Consider the following 26,258-nt stretch of genomic DNA (forward strand, 5'->3'; position numbering starts at 1 on the left):
CATTTATAAAGAAGCCTCTCAAGCACTTTGGGATGAAAACACCATACAGAATCTGCTTAATTCACTCATGTGACAGACTCTCATTTCATATTGTTTTCCTGGTTTTGCTATGCCAGTCACACTGCAATTCCAAATGTCCTTGCTCTGTGCTGGAACAGCAGTTCACCACATTCAATAAAGCCAGCAGAATAAAAAACTTGTGATGGAAATAGTTCTTGTGTGTGCAGCCTGCCCATACTCAGAGACTGCTCATGTTCCATTTCTCTCTGTCTCGTTAACAAATGGCTACCAGTAATCTCATGTCATTACTGTGATTTTGGATTCTGGGTGTACTTTGCTCACTAGGCTCTGTGTTCTGTTGCATGATGGTTGCCTTGCATTCAGGCTCCTGGCTGCCTTGGTTGTTTTGACCTTGTTCCGTTCCAAAGAAGCCCTGCAATTCTTCCATCCTCTGCTGTTAAAAGAGAGCTCTTCTCTTGCAGTTTTTATATTAATTAACTAAATTGTACATGGTAGTTTCATGAGCTAACCTCCCTTAGGGCTTTTTGCAGTTACAGAGTGGAGAAAGAAGAACATTTACACAGCAAGTAACAACTTTGCAAACAAGTAACAACTTTGCAAATAAAAGTGAAGGGAATTGCCCACCGAAGTTTTCATATGTAACTCTCCCTGTCCCTGTTCTCAGATCAGCTCTGTCTGTGACAGCTCCCCTTTCCCACTATGTATAGTACAGAACACTCACATTCATAAAGTATCAGCAGGCATGAAAAGCACACCCACGCAAGCGTTAGGTGCCCAAGGTCATTCATTTCCCACTCTGCAGCAATGATTCAGTTTGGTGATGGCATTGTGACCTTGAGGCAGGAGGACTGGGATACTCCTTGAGGAGCAAGGACTCACAATGAGGGCAAGGTACATCATCATACAGTGCTCTGCATCTAGGAGGTCTGTGGGAAGCTGGGGAGCCTCACTGGCTGCTGCAGCCAAAACTGGAGTCTGAGCTTTGCTGGAGGTGTGGGCTTGTCACACGCTCTGTCCTTCATCTGTCCACTTGAAAGTCATGCTTAGCCTACACATTATAGCTGCTTGGAGAGACAGCGGTTCCCTTCAACACACTAGCTCTCAGGTAGCTAGTAGAACTGAGATTACTGCAGTGGTTTGGAGAAGAAGGAAATTATCGCCAGGCTGGATAAAATCTTAAGGTTGATGCAGGCAGAGCTCCTGCCAGATGAAGCATTTGCACCTGGAAATCCACAGGGCAGAAGATTGGCGCTGGAGCATTTGTGTTGCCATCAGCAGGGCAGCAGCTCGCCTGCACGTACTCAGACTCCCAGGAGGCCAGGGCTCCAGGCTCCTCAAGGAGGTCATTTTTTTATATAGTAAAGCAAACAGTTTAGCTAATCAAGGATTTTTTTTTCCTTTTCTTTTCTGAGGCTCTTGGCACCCAGCCCTGTTACTTGCAATCTTTAATTTGTACTGTGGCTTCCTTTTCCCTGCTGCCTTCTCACTCACTCCAATTTTCCCACACACTTATTTCCTAACTCTACCTCTTACAGAGGTCTTCATTTATTTCAGACCCAAATTTATCTCAATCTTGCACAAAGCTGCTGTTACCTCATCATTTATTCCTGTAAGTGACTGTCATCAGAAATTCACGAGCTTAGAAAGTTTGTGAAAAAAAAAAAAGTGATATTTTTTGTGTCGTAGAAAATGGGTGGTGATAACTCACGTTCTTACAGAGTCACTTTATTCATATGTGCTTGTGGAAATTGACTGCGGATTCACTTAGACCTTCTTTTTGGTTATATAGCTGCCTGGACATCAAATTCAGGCTTTTAACTGTGTTTTTTTAAAGGATCTGTGTATGTCTTTTGTAGGGGTGGGCTACAAGCTACACACACTACTCAGAAGCTGGCCATGAAAACGCCTCTTATCATACAGCTTTCACTATCAGGGAGCAGATTCTGATGAAACAAAGTCACATTTTGCCAGATTCTCCTTCCCACTTCCATGCTGCTAAGAAAAAAATGGAAGAGAGAAAGGCATTTTTTCTGGTGAGCACAGCTACACAGTCCATAGTACTTACTCCGTGTAATACGTGTAGAGAAACCAATGAAGGCAACATGCAAATAAACATCTCAACTAAAACCACAGCAAAATCCCAGTGAAAATATACAGGTACCTAGTCACCACTTGTCAACACTGCAGAGGTTGGCTTGCTCAAAGGCTGATGATAAGAACATGGGTGGGAAGTGACCCACCTGGTCACCAGGTTCTGCCTCATGAAATCACCTTTAAATGGTCTTTTCTGAGAAGCTGCACAGAACACGAAGTGTTCCTTCAGTCTACACTCATTGTAGGAGCCACAAAACACCACTATCCTGTAAAAAATGCACAGCCTCCACTGCACATGTAGATCCACCTGATCTCATCTCATTTCAGGTAAATACTTCTCCTCCTTCCCCGTGGTTATTTCTAAGCCCGTTTCTACAAAACTCCTCTGCCTCTGAATGGAGCTCAAGTTGGCAGGGTAGCACTTTCCAAACCACAAAGCAAGCTGTGAACAGCTAACAAAGCCTGACACACATTCCACGTATTTTCATATGAGGAACTATTCCTCATAGCCACTTTCATGCAGGCCCAGGAGGGTTTTAACTAATTGCAGTGAGAAGGGAGCTAAAAGCATGGTGACACACTGAGCTAGCAGGCAGTGGGTGGCCCGTGTGCAGGCCTTCTGCAAGGCGGCAGATCATAGCCCAGGTCCAGCACACAGGACGCAACAGGCTGCCACAAAAAAATCCCTCAGAATGAACAGAAGTGGATTTAACAGGATGAACAGAACCTTAGGAAACATCCTGCCAAGACGTGTGCTGCACATGCTCTATGAGGCAGTCAGTTCACTACTTCCCATTAATTTCAGAATCCACCAGTGAAGAAAACACAGCTCTTTATAGGGTGGGACATGTTTTAAAAGAACAGTTAGTGCAGATTCAACTGCTATAAAGCTGCGCAGCTCTAGTAAATACCAGGGGGTGTTGCTGATTTATACCAGCTGAGAAGTTGGCTAATACTCTTTTGGAGTCACCACCTCCACCATTCACAATTGCCAGCAGAAATGTTGGGAAGGGCAAGAAGAAATGAAAAATGGAGCACATTCATGTGAAAAAGCTTCGATGTGAAACAAATGTCTGCTCACTGCACAAAAGCTGAAATAATACAGCCGTTATTGGAACTGTGCTACAATAGAAAAGCTGGATGAGTCAACCAGCAGTGCATCTAATCTCCACTGGCTGCCTTTCTGGTCCCCAAGCTCCCCATCTATTTTTATCTCTTCTTTTTTTAATATACTTTTTGGTTTACAAGCAATAAATCTACAGCTCTTTGGTCCCCTGTGTGCACTCTTGCCGGCAGGTCACTCAGCATGTAGGATGTTACCCAGACGGTTTTGGCTATTAGGCCACAGAACATGGAGGCTAGGTTACAGATTCAAGAGAATGTGGCCCAGACAGCACAGCAGATGCTACTGAGAGCACGTGGCGCAACAGGTTTTCTGGACTGAAGGCAAGTAGGCACCACACAGGAACTGTTTGGTGCGCTCCACAGATGGCCAGAGACTAGGCGTGAAAGTTACCGAGCTCTGGGGCCCCTAACACAAGAGGGATGCAGACCTATTTGAGTGAGCCCAGAGGGCCATGACCATGATCAGAGGACTGGAGCACCTTTCCTATTGAGGCAGGCTGAGAGAGTTGGGATTGTTCAGCCTGGAGAAGAGAAGGCTGCATGGAGACCTTGTAACAGTCTTCTGATATGTAAATGGGGCCTACAGGAAACCTATAAAGGGACTTCTTACAAGGGCATGTAGTGACAGGACAAGGGGGAATGGCTTTAAGATGACATAGGGGAGATTTAGAATAGACATTAGGAAAAAATTCTTTGCCGTGAGGGTGGTGAGGCACTGGCACAGGTTGTCCAGAGAAGCTGTGGATGCCCCATCCCTGGCAGTGCTCAAGGTCAGGTTGGACAGGGCTTGGAAAAACCTGGTCTAGTGTGAGGTGTCCCGGTCAATGGCAGGGGGCTGGACTAGATAGTCTTTAAGATCCCTTCCAACCCAAACCGTTCTATGATTTTATGAAGTGGGGTAAGGGCTGCAGTTGCAAGACTGTGGGGTAACTGAGAGAGCCCAGTCATGCCATTGCCATTTGCTGGAATTCAGCAAAACATGCCTGACTGATAGATGTGCATCAGAGCAGGTGTCTGAGGAACTCTGGGATAGGCTTGTTTCCAAATGTGCAGTAACACACAGTTGTGGGCCAATGCTCTGTCCAAGCTCCATGCTGCAGAGTATGACACATGCAGAGGGAGTAATGTCTGATGAGCCTACTGGTCATGCAATAACTAGTGGAAGAGCTAACACTAAAATGGCACTGGCAGTCAGAATCTGCTACTGTGCCTATACAAAAGCAATGTCATTCCTTTTCTCCATGGGCAGGGAAATTTTTAGTTAAGCTAAATGTATCTGGTTCACCTTAGGACCTTACATGTTACCCATTACAGACTGCAATATGTGGAAGTTGAGAAAAAGACAACCCGGATTTAAGAATCACTGGGCAGGTGATGGGAATGGCTTTCATGGTGCAAGGCTTCACCACTGTTTGTTGGCTGGGTGTGGTAGTGCTCTCTTGAGAAAAGTGTGGGTGAAATTTCAGACTCACAGTACTCCTGCTTCGTTTTTCTCTGGTAACCAAATTAAGGTCCTAGCAATGGAGCCATTATTTTTCTAATTTCTCTCTGTTCTCTTTAATGGTTTCATCACAAACACACACAACTAGTCACCTTGCGCTCATACATGCTGGGAAACATCTGTTAATTGAATATTAAGATAGCCAGAGTGCTGTAATGGATAGAAACTACTGGGATATGATGCTAGCCCACAGCCTTCCCTTTCATCCCAAGAGTACGTGCTTCAGGGAGTAAGGGAGAAGAGTATATGAGTTTAATTTCAGACATTCACTTTTTAGGTGCCCCTGAGGGATGTACCCATTTCCTATATAAGGTTTGGTCTGTTTGCAATTAAGCTCTCTTCTTTGCATATTTCCGGATAGATTAAAAATAGCAAAATCAGCTTATTCTTGGACTTCTGGAGATAAACAAAGCCGTTGCTTCCAGGGGTTTTAAAGCACTGATCGGGCTTACAGATCTTGAAGGCAGAATCTGTCCATGAATTTTTTTATGCTGGATAAACAAGAATTTCCAAAGATAAGAGGAAAGGCAGGGCACGTTTCTAAACACTGGAGACCTTCTAAAGCAACTAACTTTCACAGCCTTCATTTTTAAATAAAACTAAACATTGATAAGAAGTTGAATGCTCATTACACAGAAATCTCAAGACCACTTCAAACTTGTCCCACCCTTCTCACAACCTATGGATCAGTTCCAAAGCTGAGGCTTACTAAGCTCCCATCACAATTCTCCTCTTACTCGTCTGTTGGGGTTATCATCATCAATCCATATAATCCAAAATGTAAAGCTGTTTTTTGTGATGCAGCCATCCATTCTCAAGGACCTTAACAGAAACAATGCATTTGTAATGGTGCCTAAATTGCTATCAGATGGGAATGATTCCCATACACCCCTAACAGCCTGAGCTTGGGGATACGATAGAGATCTGCACCTGATCATTTCTTCCCTGCTGTTGAGGTTTCTACTAATTTGCAGAAATTACCTGGAGCAGGGGCCATTTTCCAAAGGAGTGCCTGATCACTACATTGTTAATGTAAGTCTCCCGACAGTGTTTTTGCTGTTTTCATTTATCTTTAGCAGACTGCTTAGAAGTCAGTGGACCCTGATGGATCCATGGACGATGGGATAAAAATAACTGATATAGTGGTTTTAATGTTATTCACATTCTCTTATGCTGAAAGCAGAACAGTGATTAACCAAATATAACAAAAATTATTAGTTAGTATTCCCAAACTCCAGAAAACCTTTAAAACTACATTCAGCTCAGCAGTGGAAAGAATTCCCACTAGCTCCTTAGGGATTATGCTAATTTCTTCTGGATCTCAATTTTCCTAGTAGGCTAGATTAAGGACTCAGATCAGCATTGAACTCTTAATCTTGAAAATTCAACCATGGCATACATGCACCTCATAATTTCTAATTCTGGTTGTGTTTGAGATTCCTTATCCAAAAATCCAATAATCTGATAACTATACAGAATCTTCATGCACTTTTAGTGCTTTTTACTTTGAGAACAGACATGGGTAAAAACCCTGGCGTTTTTTGTAGTCCTAATTTTCAGCCAGTTTAGCTCCCTAAACTATGCTATTTCAGAGTCAGATACTACTGTTTGTGTTGAGGAAACACAGGAGCATGGCTGGGCAATAGCAGCCCTGATTTAGGTTGGCTGGAATGGATGTGGATCTGTGCTCTACCTACAACTACCTGCGGGCAATGTTTGTTAAAAAACATATGGGGATGACTTACAGAAAGCTGTTTTGAGCATCAGTTCTTTAAAGACTCAATTTCCAAAGCGGAAGTTCCAGACCAGTAATCAGTACAAGTCATTGTGAAATCTGTATTTATGGATATTTTTAGAGCCTCAGGTAAGGGGTTGACTGATGAAAGATTTGACAGTCTTGCAGAATAAATTGCATGGAGATTCTGGCAGACTTTTAGGACTAGAAACAAGGACTAGGCTCCAGAAGATTCAGGAGAGAGTGCGGACTGGGAACCAGCTTGACAGAACACAAGGACTGAAATAAAAACTGCAAGTTGGGACCAGTGTGCATTAATAGTAGAGCTGAAGAACCCCAGACTTCTAGAAGAGTGAGACTACCTAGGTCTGAGATGAACTGGTGGAATTACACTGTGAATACTGCATAGAGCCTGTCCACACAATGCCTGGCTCTTACATGCCTGCTGGCCCTCTTTTTCAAAGTGCTGCATTGCCCCAACAAAAATGTAGAATGCTGATGATTCAGGAAGGAGAGAAGATTACATCACCACAATATCCATGCAAATAAGTGGACACTTTTACTGTTGAGTAGTACATCCCCTGGAAAATCTACAGGGACAACAGTAGAGGGGAGGAAAAATATACAGTTAAGCAAGATACAAATGCAGGGACGCACACCACCAGGCTGCATTTTGTCCCTCTGCTGTGAAGAACACTATAATGGCATGAGAAAGACCGGTGACCCATTCCATATTGCCTGTGATGGCAGGAGGATTCTTCCCCACTATGCTTGATTCCTGGGCCTGTACAAGGAGCAGCACTCAATGCCATAAATCTTACAGATGCAAGCAGCTTTGAAGAAGTCAATAGGACTGTTCAGCAGGGCTCTTTGTAAGAGCTCAAAACCAGCCCCTTATTTCGGTAGAGAAGCATAGTAACAAGTCCTGCTGCTGCAGCAATACATACACTACTGCTGAGGACCTGATAAAGGATACATTGTGCAATAAGAGTTGTAAACAGATCTCAAAAAATAAGAATGAGGACTTTTGTAAAAGCAGGACAAAAAAGTGTGAAGTTTGGTTTGTTTTTTTTTTTTAATATTCTTTGAACTGAAAGTGCTCTTGGTTCTCTTTGGCTCTCAGCAATGCGACGGACATGGGAATCTTTCTGGCACCATGGTCTCTGAAGAGTCAGCTCTCTGAGCTCCAAAATCTGCTCCTGCACATTTACAGGGCATTTGCTGAAAAAAAAAAAAAAAACACAACCAAAACCAAACAGCAGAATAATCTCCTGTCCGTCAAGCAAGATTTCACAACTACAGTACCAGGCACAGAGAACTCTGCCTGCCTGGCCCACAGCCACACCACGGGCGGCAAACTTTCCAGCTCTCACAAACTAATCAGGTTCAGGTCAGGTATGTGACTGAGAGAACTCCAGTGAGGGGGGAGGGTGAAGCAGGAAGTGGTACTTACTGGTGATTCAACCAGGGATCATCTTTAAAACATTTCTTAAGTTGTTTCTTCAGAAATAAGTTCTGGATGTCAAGGGAAGTGAATTTATTTCTAAGAGTCCAGAAAGGGAAAACTTTCTGGTAGAAACTTAAAAGTGGGAAAGACTCATTATTTATGAAGTAGAAAAGCAACTTATTCATTCGTCATAGATTTTATGATGACAGTTTATAGTGTCTAACAGTGGAGTGGGACAGGTGACAAGAAGACAAAACCACTTCCAGTTGCTATTATCACCCCTCAAGACAATCTTTCTTTCTAGTAAGAAACTACAGCTGTAAGAGAAATAATTTTGAAGTTTCAGCACAGCTTCCTGCACACAAAAAGACAGCACCAGGGTAACTTCAATCAATGTCTGCACATGCAATCACAGGAATGAAAAAGACTCATTCATTGCTGGGTTTTGTATTAGATACTGCAAACAGTTAGTAGTATACCCCTAGGGCTGCACAGTGGTGGTTTGCGCTACTCTGTACTGTGAGGAGCAACTGGAGTTTAACACCTTTCCCCCAAAACCATAAAATTACAAGCTAAGGTTCACAGCAGCCACAAGCACTATGAGTTCTGTCCCATCCCAACACTGCTTCCGGCTCCTCAGAAAGGCTGCTGCCAAATTAAAGTAACATAATGCCAAAGTACTCTCATAGTCCCCATTTCTTGAAATCTTCAAAGCACAGCTTCATGGGAATTCCTTTATAGCCAAGAATAAGGCCTTATGCTCAAGGCAGTGTGACCGGAGAAGAGCCTGTGGTCAGTGTTATACAGATCATCCTTGGTTCTGTAGTGGGTCTTTTGGATAATGTGACTCTACAGTCAGTAGATGCAAAAAATGGCCAAGTGAGCAAGCTACTATCTGGATAGTGCTCATCAGCTTTCAGATCCAGCTTTCAGTTGCCTGTTCCACAGCTGTGTTTGCTATGTGACATGTAGCTGTAATGCAGAAGCAACAACAGAAGCAACATGGCAGAGCTGTGATGGTGAGAGACAGACGTGAACTTCAGAGTATCAGGTATGTCTCATTACACCTGTGGGTCTTTCAGATACGTCAGTATAAGTGTGTAGGATCATAGAATAGTTAGGGTTGGAAAGGACCTTAAGATCATCTAGTTCCAACCCCCCTGCCATGGGCAGGGACACCTCACACTAAACCATATCACCCAAGGCTCTGTCCAGCCTGGTCTTGAGCACTGCCAGGGATGGAGCATTCACAACTTCCCTGGGCAACCCATTCCAGTGCCTCACCACCCCTACCGTAAAGAACTTCCTCCTTATATCCAATCTAAACTTCCCCTGTTTAAGTTTTAACCCGTTACCCCTTGTCCTATCAGTACCGTCTCTAGTGAAGAGTACCTCTCCAGCATCCTTATAGGCCCCCTTCAAATACTGGAAGGCTGCTATGAGGTCTCCACGCAGTCTACTCTTCTCCAGGCTGAACAGCCCCAACTTTTTCAGCCTGTCTTCATATGGGAGGTGCTCCAGACCACTGAATATCTTCATGGCCTCCTCTGGACTTGTTCCAACAGTTCCATGTCCTTTTTATGTTGAGGACACCAGAACTGCACACAATACTCCAAGTGAGGTCTCACAAGAGCACTATTAAGGTTTGCATTGAACATCAGGAAAAAGCTTTTCATTGTGAAAGTAGTACAACACTGGAATGGGTTACCTAGAGAGGTTGTGCAATCTCCATCCTTGGATGTTTTCACGACTTGGCTAGACGAAGTCACAGCTGACCAGTTAAGTGCTAGCAACAGTATTTCTATGTTGCTGTGTGTCTCTCAGATCCCAGAGTTGAGCTGACAAGCCATGTTTTGGAAGGGCTCTGTAGGGTGAGAGGCTATTGCTGGTAACACCTACCAAGCCTGGAATGGTTGGAATGGTTTATGCTTAGCAAACTAAGCATGTGAGTGAGGACTCCCACACATAGGTAACACCTTCTCTTGAGTGGCAGAGATACTGCAAAATACTGCTTATAAGGTAGCAGTATTTATGGAATGCTGATGCTGCTCTATCCCCTCATGCAACCATGGCTTCAACAAAGAAAAGGTGTTAGTCTCCTGCAGAGCTCTTGTGACACTCTTTTGTAGCAGTGGTGAGAGCAATAGCATTAGTGTGTGTGACCAGCATGCTGAGGCATTGCTTAGAGGGCAGGCTCATGGCTGAGTTACAGGCTGGCATATAACTTAACGTTTTGTTTCCTGGTTTTAAGACAATTATATTTAGCTGCTTCCTACACTAAAAGGCACAGAAGGATTGCATTCTTACCACCACAGAGAGAAACAGATTTCAGACTGGATTGGCTGCAGGAACATGCTGGAGTCATGCAAAAGCTGATAGTTCAGTGGGGACAATTCTATTGAGGCTGACAGACATAGCAGAAGTATGCACAGAACAGACAAAATCCTTTCCACAGAAACCCCCTTTGCACAGTTCTGCCATACTTCATTCATCCATAGCTCTTTGTTGGTTCATTCCTGGCACATCTGTTTCTCACCCCCATTTGGAGCCAGCCTGCACACTGCTGTAACACACTCATGTCTACCATTCTTTTAATCACTCTCATAACCCCAGTATGTTCCCCTCTTTCAGCACAGAGATATCAAGCAGAGATGATGGGACCCGAGACATGCATGTTAGTGCACTAGTTAGACACAGGGAGAGCCAGGAGAGTGCTGGCCCCAGGTGAGAACTTCTCCATTAGCAAATTAGCAAACGCAAGATAAGATGTGAACATGTATCTGAACAAATTATGTTCTCTAGAAACTGTCAGGAATATGGCACAGTGAACAAATGGAGCTCAAAAGTAATGACCACAGTTTATTACTTGGAGCTACCAATGTGCTGTAGAAAATCTTTTCCTTCAACAGAGCCCTAACCACGGCATACGGCAGTGTGACCTGTACTGATACGGACTTCCAAATGACTACAAATAACATTTCAGAGATTATTTACTCTTGTTTATTAGCTTGAATAAATACTGAGCAGCTGAGAATGCTTTGGTGAGTCTGAATCTTAACATGATACCTTACATGGCACAGAAAAATATGTAAAGAATGAGATAATTTTGGAAAACGCTGTGCTGTTTTTAATGGGAACTGTTTTTCAGGAACTTTTTGCTGACAAAAACCAAGTACCATGACTACCAAAGCTTCCTGGGACCCCCATGAAACATGAACCAACTTCACCGTGCCCTAAGCTGTCAAGGATTTTTAAGAGTATTTAGGGTAGTAGATCTTGTGCTCAGCTATACACAAACATATGTTTGATAGCCATAAATACATTAATCTTCACATTCTCCATAGAGAAGCCTACATTTATTAGAGCCATAAACAATGAAAGTATGATGGCAGTTAAATCGTAACCACACAAACCAGCAGGACCTATGCTCAAAAGGATTCTTCATGTCAACTCAACAGAGTAAAAGCTTCTCACACCCTACAAATACAAATAAAGATCTTTATCTACTTCCTAATAATGACATTAGGATAAACTCTGTCCAGTCTTGCATATATGTGTGTAAGAAACCTTCTCTTGATACAGCTCCTATGCAAGGGACTAGCTTCGGCTACTGTCTTATACACTCCTGTTTTGCTTCATTCAAAATTGTCCATTCCATATTAATGCCTGGCTGCCAAATCACATTAATTCCATAGTTGTATCCCTGTCATAAGTCATTAGTTCCACACTCTTGCCACACATAATACATACATTCCACATTCTTTTCCTTAATATGCAAATCTTTCCAACCATGGTCCCCTTTGTTTCGGTGCCTCTCAACCCACCAGCATATGCAGGAGGGCTCACAAACTGATCCTCTGGGATATACTCAAATATGACCAATATGTTCTTTGTGATTTGTATGTGACGATAGGCGATATTTTGATTTTCCCTCCCAAGCCTCAGATTGTTTAAGTAGTGCTCAGATTCCTGATCCCTTTCATCTGCACCAGGTGGTTTACACTGATCATTACGAATTTCCTTTCAAGGCTCCTAAACAAGAACCGACTTTGTTTACAGTAAAAACTTTTCCACTGGCCCAAAGCAGTATTCTGAAACAACACAGAGGCTTAGGTGAACAACCACATCACTGCCACCATCTCCTGTTGTCAGAATCTCATCAGGATCTTACTGGACTCACGGCTATGCCTTGCATTCAATCAGCAGCAACAGCTAGAAATACTTATCCTAGAAATAACATCACCTTCTTTGACAGTTGTCAGGTTCCTGACAACAATGGTTCCTGCCTTCTTTCTTTAAGTAATTTCCCTTCAAAATCAGCAGTTGCAACCTACTTCACAGTCATTTGGACATTTTATTTGGTCTAAAATGTAGCAGAACGGATGAAGTGACAAAATCACTTGCTCCAGCAAAAAACTCTGATTATGAGGTTGTGGTACTCAAGACCCATACTCTGACTCATTCATACAACTGTAGTCTAATAGAGAGCTGGGAGCAGCTCTTGTGCATTTCTGAAAGGCAAACTACAGTCGAGCGGCTGGAGCTGTAATTCTCCACCCTGATCTCTCCCGTTCCCAACTACTGTGCCTCCCCCGTGCCCCAACATTCTTTGCTGCTTTGTTTATGCTGTAGAAAACATCTGTGAGGGTATACGGCCAAGGTGAAAGATTCTGGCAAACAGCTATTTTTCATAGCTCAGCTTAAAGGGAAAATATGAAGACTGCCCCTCCTCCTCCTCAGAGAAAGGGAAGGGTGGGGTTGAGAAATGAGATCCAACTGCAGCCTGGCCAAACAGCAGACTGGCTGTCCCACTAGCCCCTTTAAAGGAAAAGGGAATTGTTTTTTTCACTAGAATGAACCATGTTGTAGAAGAGGAACGCTCTGACTGAGAGAAACTGGATCAATTTTTAGAGGAAGCATTTAGATAACTGTATCGGGAAAACCCTCAAGATGTTGGAATGTGTTAAACTGAGCATAGTATTTCAAGAGAATGCGTAAATCATGCTGCAGAGATTGTTTCAAACCAGGCTGACATAACAATAAAAATCTGTAATAAGAGAACACCCCCACACTACTAGGACATGGACTCAATTACACTGCAGGTCTTTTTCAATGTTTAACTTCTATGACTCCTTATAGAATAGAGGCCCTGTAAGGGGAAGGAGAAAAACTTTGGCTTGTTACCTTTGTTGATTAACAGAGTGACTTTCTCTAGCATTAAAATACTTTATAGGGCTACAAAGTATAGGCCGTAGGTAGGGAACTGCAGATTTCCCTGACAAGCTGTAGTTTATTACTGATGGTCTGCAGAGGAGCAGAGAAGCTGATGGCAGGGCATGCCACTCACAGCTGCCTTTCTCAAATCAGCTCTGGAGGAAAAGGGAGATGAAAATTCCTGATGGGATGTGAATGTCAAGGAGATTCCAGATTTGCTTTAAAGACCTGCAAACAGACAGGGACCACTTCATTCCTCCCTGAATTGCAGCCAGCCCTATGTGAAACAGCAAAACCATTTACAAAACACAGGGAAGCTTAGGATAGGAGGTGAGGAATGGTGTGCTATTGTTTAACAGGAAATTGGAACAAAAAAGTCAGGAATCACTCAGAAGTACTGTGCTGCAAAGATAAATGAGAAGGTCTGCCCGGAACTGAAAGCCAGCTCAGTTCGCAGTTGCACTCGGGACCTTCCCCTTCCTTGCCATGAAGCCAGTTGCTGCTCACATACAAGGAAGCTCAGCTACTGCCAAAGACACCCTCCTGGGATGTAGCAACTACATAACCCCCAGGTTGGAAACAAACAAAGCTATTGTAAAGCTCTGAGCTGAGCAAAGACACAGGCTGAGTACTCGGCATCCATCTATAATCTGTCATGAGCAGACGCACAGCTGACCAGCGAGAGAGGGCACTGCTGGCGGGGGCATGCAGCCATGCAAGCACCCACTGCCTGTTCCATCCTCCTTCCCCTCTGTCTGCCCTTCACCCAGATCTAGATAGGCTCCAAATTAATTTTACTACCTGGAATGCTGCTAACATGTTCAAATTATGAAAGAAAAGCTCATTGTGAAAGAAGGCAAAAATCAGCTCCCTTCTCTTGTCTCACAGCTGTCCCCTCCTCCTCACCATGTGTTCCCGAAACCTGGGGCTGTTCCAAGCGCTAAATGCACTGGAAAGCATATCCTTGGGCCAGCTGTGATCTGATCATGGCACATTGGCTGCGGGTGAATCAGAAACCAACTGATAGGCCCAAGAACAATGTGGCCCCTTGTTAGGCCCCAAGAACGGTCACTGCCTTCACCCACCCCTGCCCCTTCCCTACTCAGCCTTCAGGAGAGCAGGATGCCAGGAGAGCTTCTGTAACATGCCCTGCGTGATCCTTTCCCGCTAGCCCCGTGCTGAACTACAGCTATTTTCTGTTTTGAATGACATGCTCCTTGTATTGCTAGAGACTCTGGGTGGGGGCTGCTGCAGCCTTTTTTGAAGTGAATGCACAGAAAGCCATAGGCTGATACTAACATTTACGTGCAAGCTACTATGGGGCAGCTCTGGCAGCAGCGCCTGGGACCATAGTTCCTCTGGAATCTCAAGGGCTGGAAACCTCCCGGGAAGCTGCTTCTCAACAGCCCATAGAATACTCTGTGCATTGCACAGATCTGTCCCAGAACTGGATTTTATCTGGCCTCACAACTTTGCTGATGTTCTGTAGGCTTTGTAGGTTTATGACTTTAAGTAAGCATTATGGAAATTAAGTAATGGCACAGAGCCAGAGTCCTCTGTTTTTTCCATCCCATCTCACAGCCTGCTAGGCTGATGCAATTCTCAGGAGCAGATGCTGCAGGAAAGGGGTTAGTGGTGGGACAGGGCTTGATCTTCTCCCAGGCAATATTCTGAAGAGGAACAGTGCTGTCCAGAGGGAGAAGAGGCCATGGCCAACACAGATTTGAAGCAGTTTACAAAAGATTGCAGAGAAATTTAATCCTGGTGCATTAACCAAGTCTAAAACCTAATAGTTCTTTGAATTTGTATTAAAATAATGTGCCAAAGACCCAATCAGGATTACCCACTGTGTTTGGCAGTACAGCCCCATCTTCAGGGTAAATATGTTCTGCCAATCAATTACCACTGCAATTTTGATTAAACACAACATTTTCCTTGCTTCCTGCCCTAAACAGCTGCCATGCTGTACCACAGCTGCATTTCAATAGTGGGTAAAGGGTCCAAATACATTGGTCCTCGCAAATTTCAGCATAAATATGGATCTTAAATTGGGATCCTTCCTATAAAAAACATACTGCACTGGTGTGAGGCGCTACTAATTGCTGATAAATGAAGATTTTTCTGTGCCTTTTGCTAGTCCAAACTGCTTTATAAGCTAGGGATATTACATACCCTATAAAGGAACTACTTGAGCCTTACCAGAACAGTCACTTGCCTGGTGGGCAGCTCTTATGGGGATACCAGCACCAGCTCACAAAAGAAATAGAGCAGAAAGTTAATTTTCCTGAAAATTAGTGCTGATCTGGATGGCTGTAGTAAGTTTCTAATCGTGTTCAAACTGACTCTTCAGCTGTGGCTCAAACATGTATATACTCTTCTACTATACTGGCTTTTGCTGTGGAACTTCCACATTTTGAGCTGAAACATCATTGAAACTGGCCTAACATTCCAGGGTACTCCAGTGGGACTAGAAGTGAAATTTGCCTGGCTAAATCAGGCTGTAAAACCTGAGATCTAAATAGCCAAAACACACAGTGAGACATGTGCAGAGATAAAAGCTTTTACAGAATATTTAAGTCAGCAACAACCACATATTGGGCCCTCGCAACAATGAATACAGGTACAGTAGTTGAGCATAAAGCTGGCAAACATTTAACATGAGTAAGTTTTACTAAAACTTACTCTCCATTCCACAAAGAGAACTATCAAGATTTTCTTGATGCACTGAACTCAACAAATTTGCTTTGAATAGTTGTATGTGTGTGACAGAGAGAGAGAGAATTAGGCAGGAATGCTGTGAGGATGTAAGCCAAGCTCTCAGCATCTGGAAAGCAGAAAGCAGAACTATATTTAGTGCACAATGACTTGCAATAATTCGTGGAGGGGGAGGGGGGAAAGAAAGGAACAAAAAAGAGCAAAAAAATGAACAAAACTTAACTTGCCAGTGCTAGGCAATGAAGTGAATTATAAAGAAAAAAGAACAATCAGGCTGGGAGAAGGATAAATGAAACCCTGGGGTTTATGTTATTATAAGAGCTTCTAAAAGCAGAAATGCTGTGTAGAGTTAGCACATATATATATAAACAGGGTACAGATAATGCATAGTTCAGTATAAATACCACCTCAAAGAATTTCTGGCACAGAACAATTAGGGCACTGACCTTTTCTGTACATTAATTTCCCTTATGTGGCTGAAATGGCCTAAATATGTTCCTTAGTTAGCATGGAAAACTTTTTCCCTAAGGCAACTTGCATCTGCAAGGGTACTCCATAGTGTAACTGAACTCAGTTACGACTGTGTTACAAATTCTTTGCAAAGCATTGTAGGTTACCATGTGTTCTCCTACACCTACTTGTAAACAGAACAAGCACCAAGTAAGTCTACCTTTTATAGATGCAGTAGATTCAAAATGAAAATGGTGTAACACTTTCTCTATATTCCTCACTACAGTTATAAAAGCAGGGTGTTGAACAATCAAGTTCCCCTTCCATCACTTGCACAGTTTTTGTTCTGCCCCTCACTTGATATAAATATTTCATCAGCTCTTCAGTGTCACTCTTGTTTCCAGGCAGTTTCTCAGATCTAAGATTCCAGAATCCCAGAGCCTCCACCTTCATCACTTTGAAGGACATCTCAAATAACAAACAAAACCTATTTTCATTAAAGCTGAGGTGCTGAACTCAGGCACACTGAGGCTATTTAAAGGATAACTGAGATGAAAGTAAACACTATCACTGACAAAACAGTAGAAAGATAGTCAGATCCACAAATGCCAAAGTATTTCCTGGTATTCAAATTAATCTAGCTTTCAGCTTCTAGGCAGTGGTTTGCTGCCAAGAGAAAAAAAAAACTGAGCAGAAAGCATTACCTGTGCACAGGCACCAAGTCCCTAAACTTGGTGAAAAATAGCAGAGATCTGAGGGCTGTGAGTTGAGAAGAGAAGCTGGGTCCTGCCTGCAGTGCCAGGTGAAAAGTAGCCCGTTGCCTTCAAAGCACAGACCAGAGCAGCAACCATTTTGAAAAGAAGCCGGGAGTTCTCAGATCTGGCTGCTTTAGCCATCAGTCTTTACTATGCTTGTATTTACAAATAACAGACCAAAAAAAGGGACATATTTCTGAAACAGGCGGTTTTGGAGGAAGTCAAAAACAAACGTCTATTTTTGATCTGGCTTCAAGATCAGCTAAGGTTTGTAGGGACCTGTATATCCTTTTATTTATAAACTTCAAGTTGTTGCTGTCTAAATTAGTGCTGTCATGTGCCTTGTGCACAGGTAAGGCTGCTTTTGAGATAGATTCAGAATCAGCCTTTCTATGTAATTAGACAGCTTTATTACTCATACGTACTACAGGCCTGTCCCTAAGGGGAAAAGGAGAGATCTTGTTCCTTGCTGTATTAAATACATAGTTTCTAGGCTAGACTCTGCCAAGTAATGTATCAGCGTTTGTGATATACATGTATGTGAACTGGAGCAAGACCAAACTCACCCACAGAAGCTGCAGAAGTACCTATTTTGCAGTATGCTCATATGCTCTTCACCAGTATTAGAATAAATGTGCACGATTTAAAACAATGAATGTTTTTTCAATGCAGAACGAGGAGTGACAGAAGCATTTTATTTCTTTTTAGAGCCATACCTATCAGCAACAGAAAGGATGGGAAGTAGGTACCTTTGCTACCCTGAGAGCTGAGCAGAAAGAAGGCAACATACAGGATTCACAGAACAGTGAGATGAGGATGCCAACAAAATGAGGCAGAGATTGACATTAAGAGCTATAGAGACTTAAACAACAACAGAAACTGTAGCAATGCCTATGCTGCAGTGTGCAAGGGCAATGTTAGAAACAGTCATGTAAATCATTGTATCAATACTTAGGCTGATAAAAGGATTGGGGAAATAAGGACACTTATTAAAGAAAGTACAGAGGCTTGAGCAGAGCTGGGTGGTGGGATCTGACTTTGTGAGATCAAAGTGCCAAAGACAAGAGACAAGAAGACGATGTTGCTCTCACTAAAGGTGACATAGAGCTTTTTCTTCCTCATGCTCCCCTCAAGCACGTGTCCTGTTTTTGAGGAAAAATGCATCGGTTTGAGGTACTATAAATGAAAGCTGTTACAACTGAGCGGGTTTTGGTAAGTATTTTACATTCTTTGCTCTCTAAGGTTTGAATCAGAACTGCTGACTGCAAACACCCTGCTGAAGTCTGCAGAAGATGAGGATTTACTGTAATCACTACAGCACTGGGCAGTGAGCTAGGCTCGTTCCTGAACTGTTTCCTAAGAGATATTAACAGCCTCAGCTGGGTGCTCTTTGTAGTTCTGGCAGAGGTCAGCTCTGTCTCTAAGCACAAATCAGAAAAGTAAATCTAGTCTAAACAATTCTTTGTACTGTTCCAGAAGCAATTAAAGGCACTTGGCATTTTGTATTTCCCCCAGGTGTGAGCAGACACTTCCCACAGACAGTACGCACAGAAGAGCTCAGAAAGCAGAGGAAAAGGCAAAAAAACCTGTTGCTTTGGGCATGTTAAGACTGAACTGGCCAAAACACTGCAGGGTCAGCTTACCCAGGCACTGACTGCGGCCTGTACTTAGAGAAAAACAGAGGTAAAACATTTCCAGTTCAACTCATCTATCAGGCGCTTTATTAGCAAGCTAATACCAACAGATTAGATATCACTTTTAGATTAACTATTATTTAGCTAGGAATAAAAATTTAATGTGCTCCATCAACATGTCACTTAAATTCCTGACAGAGATATTGGCATGCAGGAAGCTAAAAGCATCCCTCATCCATAAGCAGTACCTTTGTAAACCAGCAATGATACAAAAAGGTAGAAAGAAGAGAGTACAAAGTGAACTCTCACACATTTTAGAATGATTACTTTTGTTAAAGAGCATTTGTTTTCTTGCTCATAGTTCTCCAAAAATGGAATAATACATACAATTACTTACAAGTATTCCTAGGTATACTTGCTATACCTGAAAACTCCCACTGGTTTTGCTAAGAGGCAGCAAAAGTCCTGGGAATTCAACACATGTCCACGGATCTCCAGCCTATTAGTACTGGCATGTTATTAATCTTTTAAAGCCAGAAATCTACCTTTGCAACTAGCACTGATGATAGAGGGGATGAAATGTGACTAGCTCAGAAAATCAAGACTTTTTACATTTGTTCTTCTATATGGCTTTTTTCTGGATCAAAATCGACACATTTCTTCTTAGTGCACCTCCCTACCCTTGGTGCAGTGCAACTCCTTACACAACTGTTGCACTAGCTGAATAAAGGAAACAAACTGATTTAGGGATAGTTTGGCTGGACAAAAAAACATCCAAAACCTTAATATTCCCTGTTGTGGCTCACTTCACAATGACAAATGCATGGCCACAGCTTACATATCAACATGCACAGGCAGAGGAATAAGTAGGACAGCAATAACTTCCCACTGTTGAAAATATAACCTGGCCTTAGTCTATGGCTACAAGTTGTAATCCCTGCCTTTACTGACATGCTACCTTCTAACTGCAAGATATTCCCAGAAACAAACTCCCAAAGCATCTATTTATAGTATTGATAGTGACTGGCAGAAAAGAACTGGTCTGCCCTTCTTTGGCACAGCCAAGACCTTCTTCATGCTACGAAGCATACCCACTATTGCCATAGGATGCCAATAGCACGTGCTATCACCAGACATGATTTTGCTGCAGCCTTGCAGCTTTCTGTGCCTGGTTTCTGAGTAGTGCCAATCACTGCTTGTCCCAGTCTGCCGTTGAATGGAAACCTTTTTCACCAGAGGCTTATCTACACCCATTTTTACTCTACATCAGTAGCAGCCAGCAATTTTCCTAATACAGAGAAGGTGTGGATGCATAAAAAAGGATGGTATTTTTATCCTTGCAGAGGTAAGGCATTTTTTTACAGTACTGTGACTCTGATGGTCATTATCAGCCCCAAAGAGCCCTATTTCATAGAATCATAGAGTGGTTTGGGTTGCAAGGGACCCTGAAGATCATTCAATTCTAACCCCCCTGCCTTGAGCAGGGACACCTTGCACTAGACCAGATTTTTCCAAGCCCTGTCCAACCTGGCCTTGAATACTGCCAGGGATGGGGCACCTACAGCTTCTCTGGGAAACCTGTGCCAGTGGATCACAACTTACAGCAAAAAGGAGAAACAGATTTTCACATGTTGTTGCACCAAGCAGTTTTCATGAATCACTTCACCTTTTGAGCAAATTCCCACATAAAAATCTATCACATAGGAAGAGGCAAAGCACAGTCAGGGGCCTGGACCTGGTGAGGCTGTGGAGGAGCTCTGACTGCAGGTTATATTCAGAAAGCTGGAGATACCAATCTAGAATGCTTCTAAAAAGCAAACCGGAACTTTCTTCCTCTATCTCTGTTCCCTATGTAAACACCAGATGACCCTCACCTCCACCATCATGTGGGTTTATTATTTACCATTAGACTACCTTTATTTAGCATGGGAAACTCAGTGCACACGTTTTCACTCTGTGCAAACAATCTGCTCTGGGCAGACTGGAACCTGGAAGAAAGGTGTCACCCTGAGTGCTATGAAAGGAATTTTTGGCACATGAATCCAGACAGTGATCAGATTCTGTAAAACAGAATCCATCCTGCAGCCCAAATTCCTCCCTGTGGATTTAAGGCTAAGAGAACGGGTTTTTCAGCCTAGAGAAAAGAAGGCTCAGGGGAGATCTTATCACCATGTTCCAGTATTTAAAGGGTGGCTACAAAGAAGACAGAGACTCCCTTTTTAGTCACATGGAAAAGACAAGGGGTAATGGGCTCAAGTTATTCTTGGGGAGATTCTGACTTGACATGAGGAAAATTTTTCACAATGAGAACAAGCACGCACTGGAACAATCTCCTCAGGGAAGTGGTGGATTCCCCAGTGTTGGATACTTCAAAAATTCAACTGGACAAAGTGCTGGGACATCTAGTCTAGGTCATGCTTGTCTAGAAAGGTTGGGCCAGATGATCAGTGTGGTCCCTCCTTCACTGGTATTCTAAGATTCTGTGATGATTATACCAGTGAAGAAGGGGGTCCCAAGATTTCTATGATAGCATAAAATCAGCTTCTGGGTCTGGGTGGACCTGGCATGAGTTCTGTACTAACACAAATGATTTGAACTTTTTTAATACTGCAAAAAGTGTTTCTCCACTCTCTCTGACAGCGTTTAGCAGAAGAGGTTAGGGCACGGGGAGAAGCTAGTTGCAGATATTTGGCCCTGAGGTTCCAAGCTCTCATTTGTAACAGGACTACCCTGAAGAATTAATTCAGCAGAAGATAGAGAACACTGAGATTTATTTCAAATTGTTTTCTTATACATACCTACAAGGGAGGGAATTGGCAGCCGGTTGTTCTCATCAATGAAATGCTAAGCAGGAGGAATTCTCTACTGGGTGGCTGACTGCTCTAAGGCCATTTTATGCTTTCACATAGCTTAACAGACCAGAGAATCAGAATTGTTGGGGTTTATTCAACTAACAGATATTAAGTATTCTGATTTCATTAATAGTATCCTTTTGAACCTGTGAAGAGTCATTTAATGACTTACATATTCACTTATGTCCGAGATCCCAGCTGAAAGTCAAAAAGATCGTGCCAGCCTTCAGCTGCTATCATAAAATCATTACAGAACATTGTATAATTAAGCTCTATTTGCAGTTGCATTTTAAAACACATCCCAGCCTCTCTGCTCTTGACTGAACTTGAGATGATTTGGCAGCATTGTGCGGGAATACACACTGAAATTTGCCAAACGTGTGCAGGCCAGGCTGGAGGTGCTTTGGTTCTGCTATTCAGGACCAAATGTGCAGGCCAGGAGCCATGGCTTTGTTGTGAAATAGCAGGAACAGAGCTGTGAGAAGGAAGTTTGCAAAGTACCTGGGTGTGCTGCGGCTGCTTAGAGCTGGCACTCCCAGTCTTTTACTTTCCTGCCCACCAGACTATGTCTACATATCTTGAGAAAAACAAGAAGCAAAACAATAGGTGACTATAGTGTGAATAATAAAAGCCTGGCTTCCCTCTTGGAACCTGAATGCTGCTCTTAAACTGACCCAGCTGCGCTCTCACGGTCCAGGATGTCAGCACAACTGCTCCAGTGAATTAATACCTAATGTTCACCCTGGGGATGTCTACAGCACCCTTTTATAGACTGTATTGTAAGACTGGGGCGGGCTTCTGGATCAGAAGTCAGCACTACCTTTCTACTCCAGAAAGGCAGATTCTGTATGATGCTATTCCAGCAACAGCAAAAACAAACAAACAAAAAGGTTGACAATAATACCATGTGTGGGATGTGCTGAGTTGCCAGCAGTACAGTGCTTTGTTCCTAGCAGGAACAGGTATAGCAGACATTAGAAATACTCACTGACAGATCCTGAGGGATCTCTGGTAGAGCAAAAAGTTTTCAAAATACATAATAGACTGTGTGACTGTATGAGCTGACTCAAAGGCAAGGGCCAAATTAGTCCTGACTGAAACTCCATGGATTTTAGGCAGCTCCCTACAAAGAATTTGTCCTACAACAGACTGCAGTTACTCTTTCAACACCGGAAGCCCTCATGTGTCCAAATCATTCCAAGCCAGTACAGGACTTCGCGTACTGTGTGTTTTGATTCTTTAGCATTACTGAGAGAAGATGTAAAAAGATATCCTACAACCATCTTAAGCAGTTCTTTTTCATAAGTGCAGTCAGTTCTTCAAAGGCTGGTGTGCTGTCCTGCTGCCAAGTACAACAGCACTGTCTTTCCCTTACTTCTCTTGTTCCCAGCGACAGAAGAGCAAACCATAAGCCATGTCTGCTCCAGACTGTGTCTCAGTGGGTACCAGCCATCTGAAAGGGCATGTCCTTCCCCCCATGTCAGTGCAGCCTGCTTTCCCATGGTTTCTACTCATCTTGGTTTTAGAATAGAAGAGTGAAATCATCAGGGCTGTCACACCAATACTTTTCATCAAGTTCAAACCTACTTAAAAATGGGCATGAAAGGGGAAAAAATATATTCTTATTATTGATTTATCAATACTGGAGAGCAGTTGTATCACTTATATTTTGGAGAAGGATCAGAGACGTTCGTAGTCAAACAGCACCATCCAACATATGGCAGTAGATGAAGGCGGCCTTTTGCCTCTCACATTCACTCTGAATCCTTCTAAGTCATCCCTGCCAACACAATATGATCCTTGAGGATCATTAACATTTGTCAGAAGAGTGAATCTCTCACTTATGTAATAGGTTAGGTTGCACTAAACAGCAGGTATGAAAAGTTTCCTGGGGGAAGACACCTGCAGAGTCTGTTCCTTGACCTTCAGCTCTGCTGCTCCTACAGATGGATGCTGTTTGACTCAGCACTGCATCAGCAGTACACAGGCAGAGTATGTCTCAGGATATGTCTCAGGAACAAAACATTAGCTCTCCTGAAAAAGAGCAGCCTTATAGGTTCATTTGCCAAGTGATGTTTACTTCCAGTTGATCAATTGAAAGGCATCCCTGTTTAACATAAGAAACAATTGAATACATTCCCCACTTACTCTCTTAGTGAATATGTGCACCTCAGAGAGCAAAATATTTAAACAGAGATTGCTGCTGGAAGAGTTATACTGTAACAGCCCCTCAAACCACTAAAAACACATGTAAAATATTCTACTAATGAGCTGAGGTCCCCTTAGCGCAGCCTGGAGCACACTGTAATTCACATGTCACTGGTACAGGTAAAACTCTGTTTCTTCTGACTGCAGCAGGTAATCTAATTCAATGTATTCCATCTAAATGTAAATGGATTCAATACAAAACGTCCTCCAACATTCTTACACCTAAATTTCTCTCTGATTTTCAAAGCAAATACAGACAGGATTTCCCAAGGAAGAATATCCAGATGGGCTTCTCCATCTATAGATACGGGGATTTAGTTGTTCTCTAAACACAAGTAAAAAGGTAGAAGCAGATGAAGAGTTCTAGTATTTATCAGGTCAAATGTTTACATGCTACAGAAGGAAAAAGTATGCTATTGATCCCAGTATAGTAGCTTTCCTCACATCCTTCAAGGCTCATCTGCTCAGTGTATCAGGCACTCCTGTTATCCTGGGAGATAGTGGCTGACTTGCCAACAAAGTGGAGAAAGGCCACTTGAAATCTTTTTCTTCCTCAGGGTGGTATGGTCATACTCTCAGTGAAAACAAATCTTCACACAGTACATCTCACTAACACCATCCACATACTAGCAAGCATTTGTTTTACACTGGAAAAAAGGGAAGGATCTTGCCACTTCAAATGGTCAAGTGGACTTTTTCTTCTGCAGGCAGCTGGGGCTCTTGGCTGGGATTGCACTGAGCTGCCCTTCCATTACACAAACATATTGTGAATTTTTGATTCATTTGGTCTTTCTCCAATCCAGAGTTCAACTTCTACGAGTTTATAAAAGATCTGCACTCCTTTGGTGTCTGGAGAAAAGGCAAAAGAAAGCCTGGCTGCGCTCATGCTATGTAATGACTGATTTATGTGGGAAGTCATGGAACTGAAGAATTGGTCCCAAAGATTCGGTAGCTCACAGGAAAGCCAAAGAAACTAAGGGCCAGAAAGTTTGGAAGCTGAGATACGTAGTTACAAGAGCATCTGCCACTGTGACAGATAAAGTTTGAAAGCAAAGAGGGAGGGTATGGTTTGGAAGGAAGCAGATGACACTACATAATCAGTATGCTGCTGGACAGGTACAGCTGGATTTCATCTGGATGGCATCCTCCTGAGAATGGCAACAAGAAGCTGCAGACACAACCAAATCAGAGAGGAAAGGAAACCTACATGACATTTAACCTGCCTGACAGAAAATCGGACCTGCTCATTTGCTGTGGGACACAGGAGCAGAGTCCTCATTAGCAGTAAAAAGAGAACTTTGGCATGAAGTGATCACCCTTTGCTCAGCTCAAATCACCATGAATCACAAATCCTTCTTGACCTTCCTGGTTGCTCTGGGCTGCAGACTTCATTGCTAAACTCCCTACTCCTGGAGTTAAGATCCAGAAGTACTTTGGGAGTGAGTGAATCTATTTAATTTCTCCCAAATGTTTAACCTCAAAGTAATGGCATAATACCTGGCTCATTCTTTCAGCTCCACTAAACAATGACAGGAAAACAGCTTACACTTACTTCAGTCATTCCTAACAAAACATAGTTAGCACTTTAGCACACAGCCTTCTCTTTCCTCAACCTAACTCTTTTTTGGTTTTGGTGCACATCTTTTTAGATACCCCTGGTTTATGCCTACTATAGTACTCCCCTGGAGAGCAAATTGCTTTTTTTTATGAGAAACAACTAATTTTACCCGTGGTGCATTTTACAGCTGGAGCATTTCCTGAGTCCTTTCACTTCTGACTCTACCTTTTTTGCTGGCAGCCTGCACAAAAGGACACAAGCACCCACCTTCAAGGCAAAGTACCGGTCTTAGCTTTGTCTCTCAAAAGGCTGACTTTCTGTAATCTCCTCTGGTGACTGATAAAGCTGGAAGAGCAAGGTAACCATCTCCACTGTACTAGGATGGTTGAAATCGCCATGTAAGTACACTGAAAACCAGCAAACAACAGTAAATGAGAGAGTTCTTACTTTCCTGCCAGAATCATGGGTCCCTCTGCTAGAGCACCGCTATGCAAACAGCTAGGTGGGCACTAACTGTATTCAAGGGGTTTGAAGCAGGAGGCTGAAAGGAAGCAGTTAGTGGTATGTAAAGATGGGGAAAGAAGATTCCTTTTTCAGGATTTTCCAGAAAATCTTGAAAAATTAATCAGTTGCATAAAGGAAAAGATTTCTCTAGTGTCAGTCCCTTTTGGAACTCTTGTTCATTCATCTGTGGTGAACTAACCAAGACCAACAGGATACCCACAGACCACCTCTGCAGGGTGACATTGAAGATGCAGGGCAAGCAAAGGAAGAAGGAATCTCTTGTATCATAAAAAGGCTAACTGATTCCCCTTTGGGAAAATACTAGTCATTAAACTGGCTTCCACCAAACTTTGAGAAAACAATAAAAATGCCCCATGGTATTTTCTTCTTTTTTTAAAAGGGACCTGTACACTGTTCATAGCCCCTGCTACAGTGTTAAAAAGTG

The 26,258-nt window shown here is 42.9% G+C and overlaps 1 protein-coding gene and 1 long non-coding RNA gene across 6 annotated transcripts in view; both read right to left on the reverse strand.

Annotated features, from left to right (window-relative positions):
* Nucleotides 1-26,258, reverse strand: part of RAD51B (RAD51 paralog B) — a 455,666-nt gene that overhangs the window by 53,134 nt on the left and 376,274 nt on the right. The window contains exon 11 of one of the 5 annotated variants that reach the window (XM_062619222.1): nucleotides 25,479-25,576. The exons of the other annotated variants lie outside the window; for them this stretch is intronic. Within the exon in view, the coding sequence (XP_062475206.1) occupies nucleotides 25,491-25,576 (86 nt within the window). The 3' untranslated portion in view covers nucleotides 25,479-25,490. The remainder of the gene's footprint in view (nucleotides 1-25,478; nucleotides 25,577-26,258) is intronic. 5 annotated transcript variants of the gene reach the window in all.
* LOC134163954 (uncharacterized) lies at nucleotides 7,532-17,215 on the reverse strand. The gene is made up of 2 exons (XR_009964932.1): nucleotides 17,007-17,215; nucleotides 7,532-7,697 (listed from the first exon to the last, which is right to left on the reverse strand). It is a non-coding gene; the product is annotated as an uncharacterized LOC134163954 (long non-coding RNA).

This window comes from Pezoporus occidentalis, unplaced genomic scaffold (genome assembly GCF_034315485.1).
Source record: "Pezoporus occidentalis ecotype Australia unplaced genomic scaffold, CSIRO_AGI_Poc_V1 ctg21, whole genome shotgun sequence".
In the NCBI taxonomy this organism is placed as follows: Eukaryota; Metazoa; Chordata; class Aves; order Psittaciformes; family Psittacidae; genus Pezoporus; species Pezoporus occidentalis.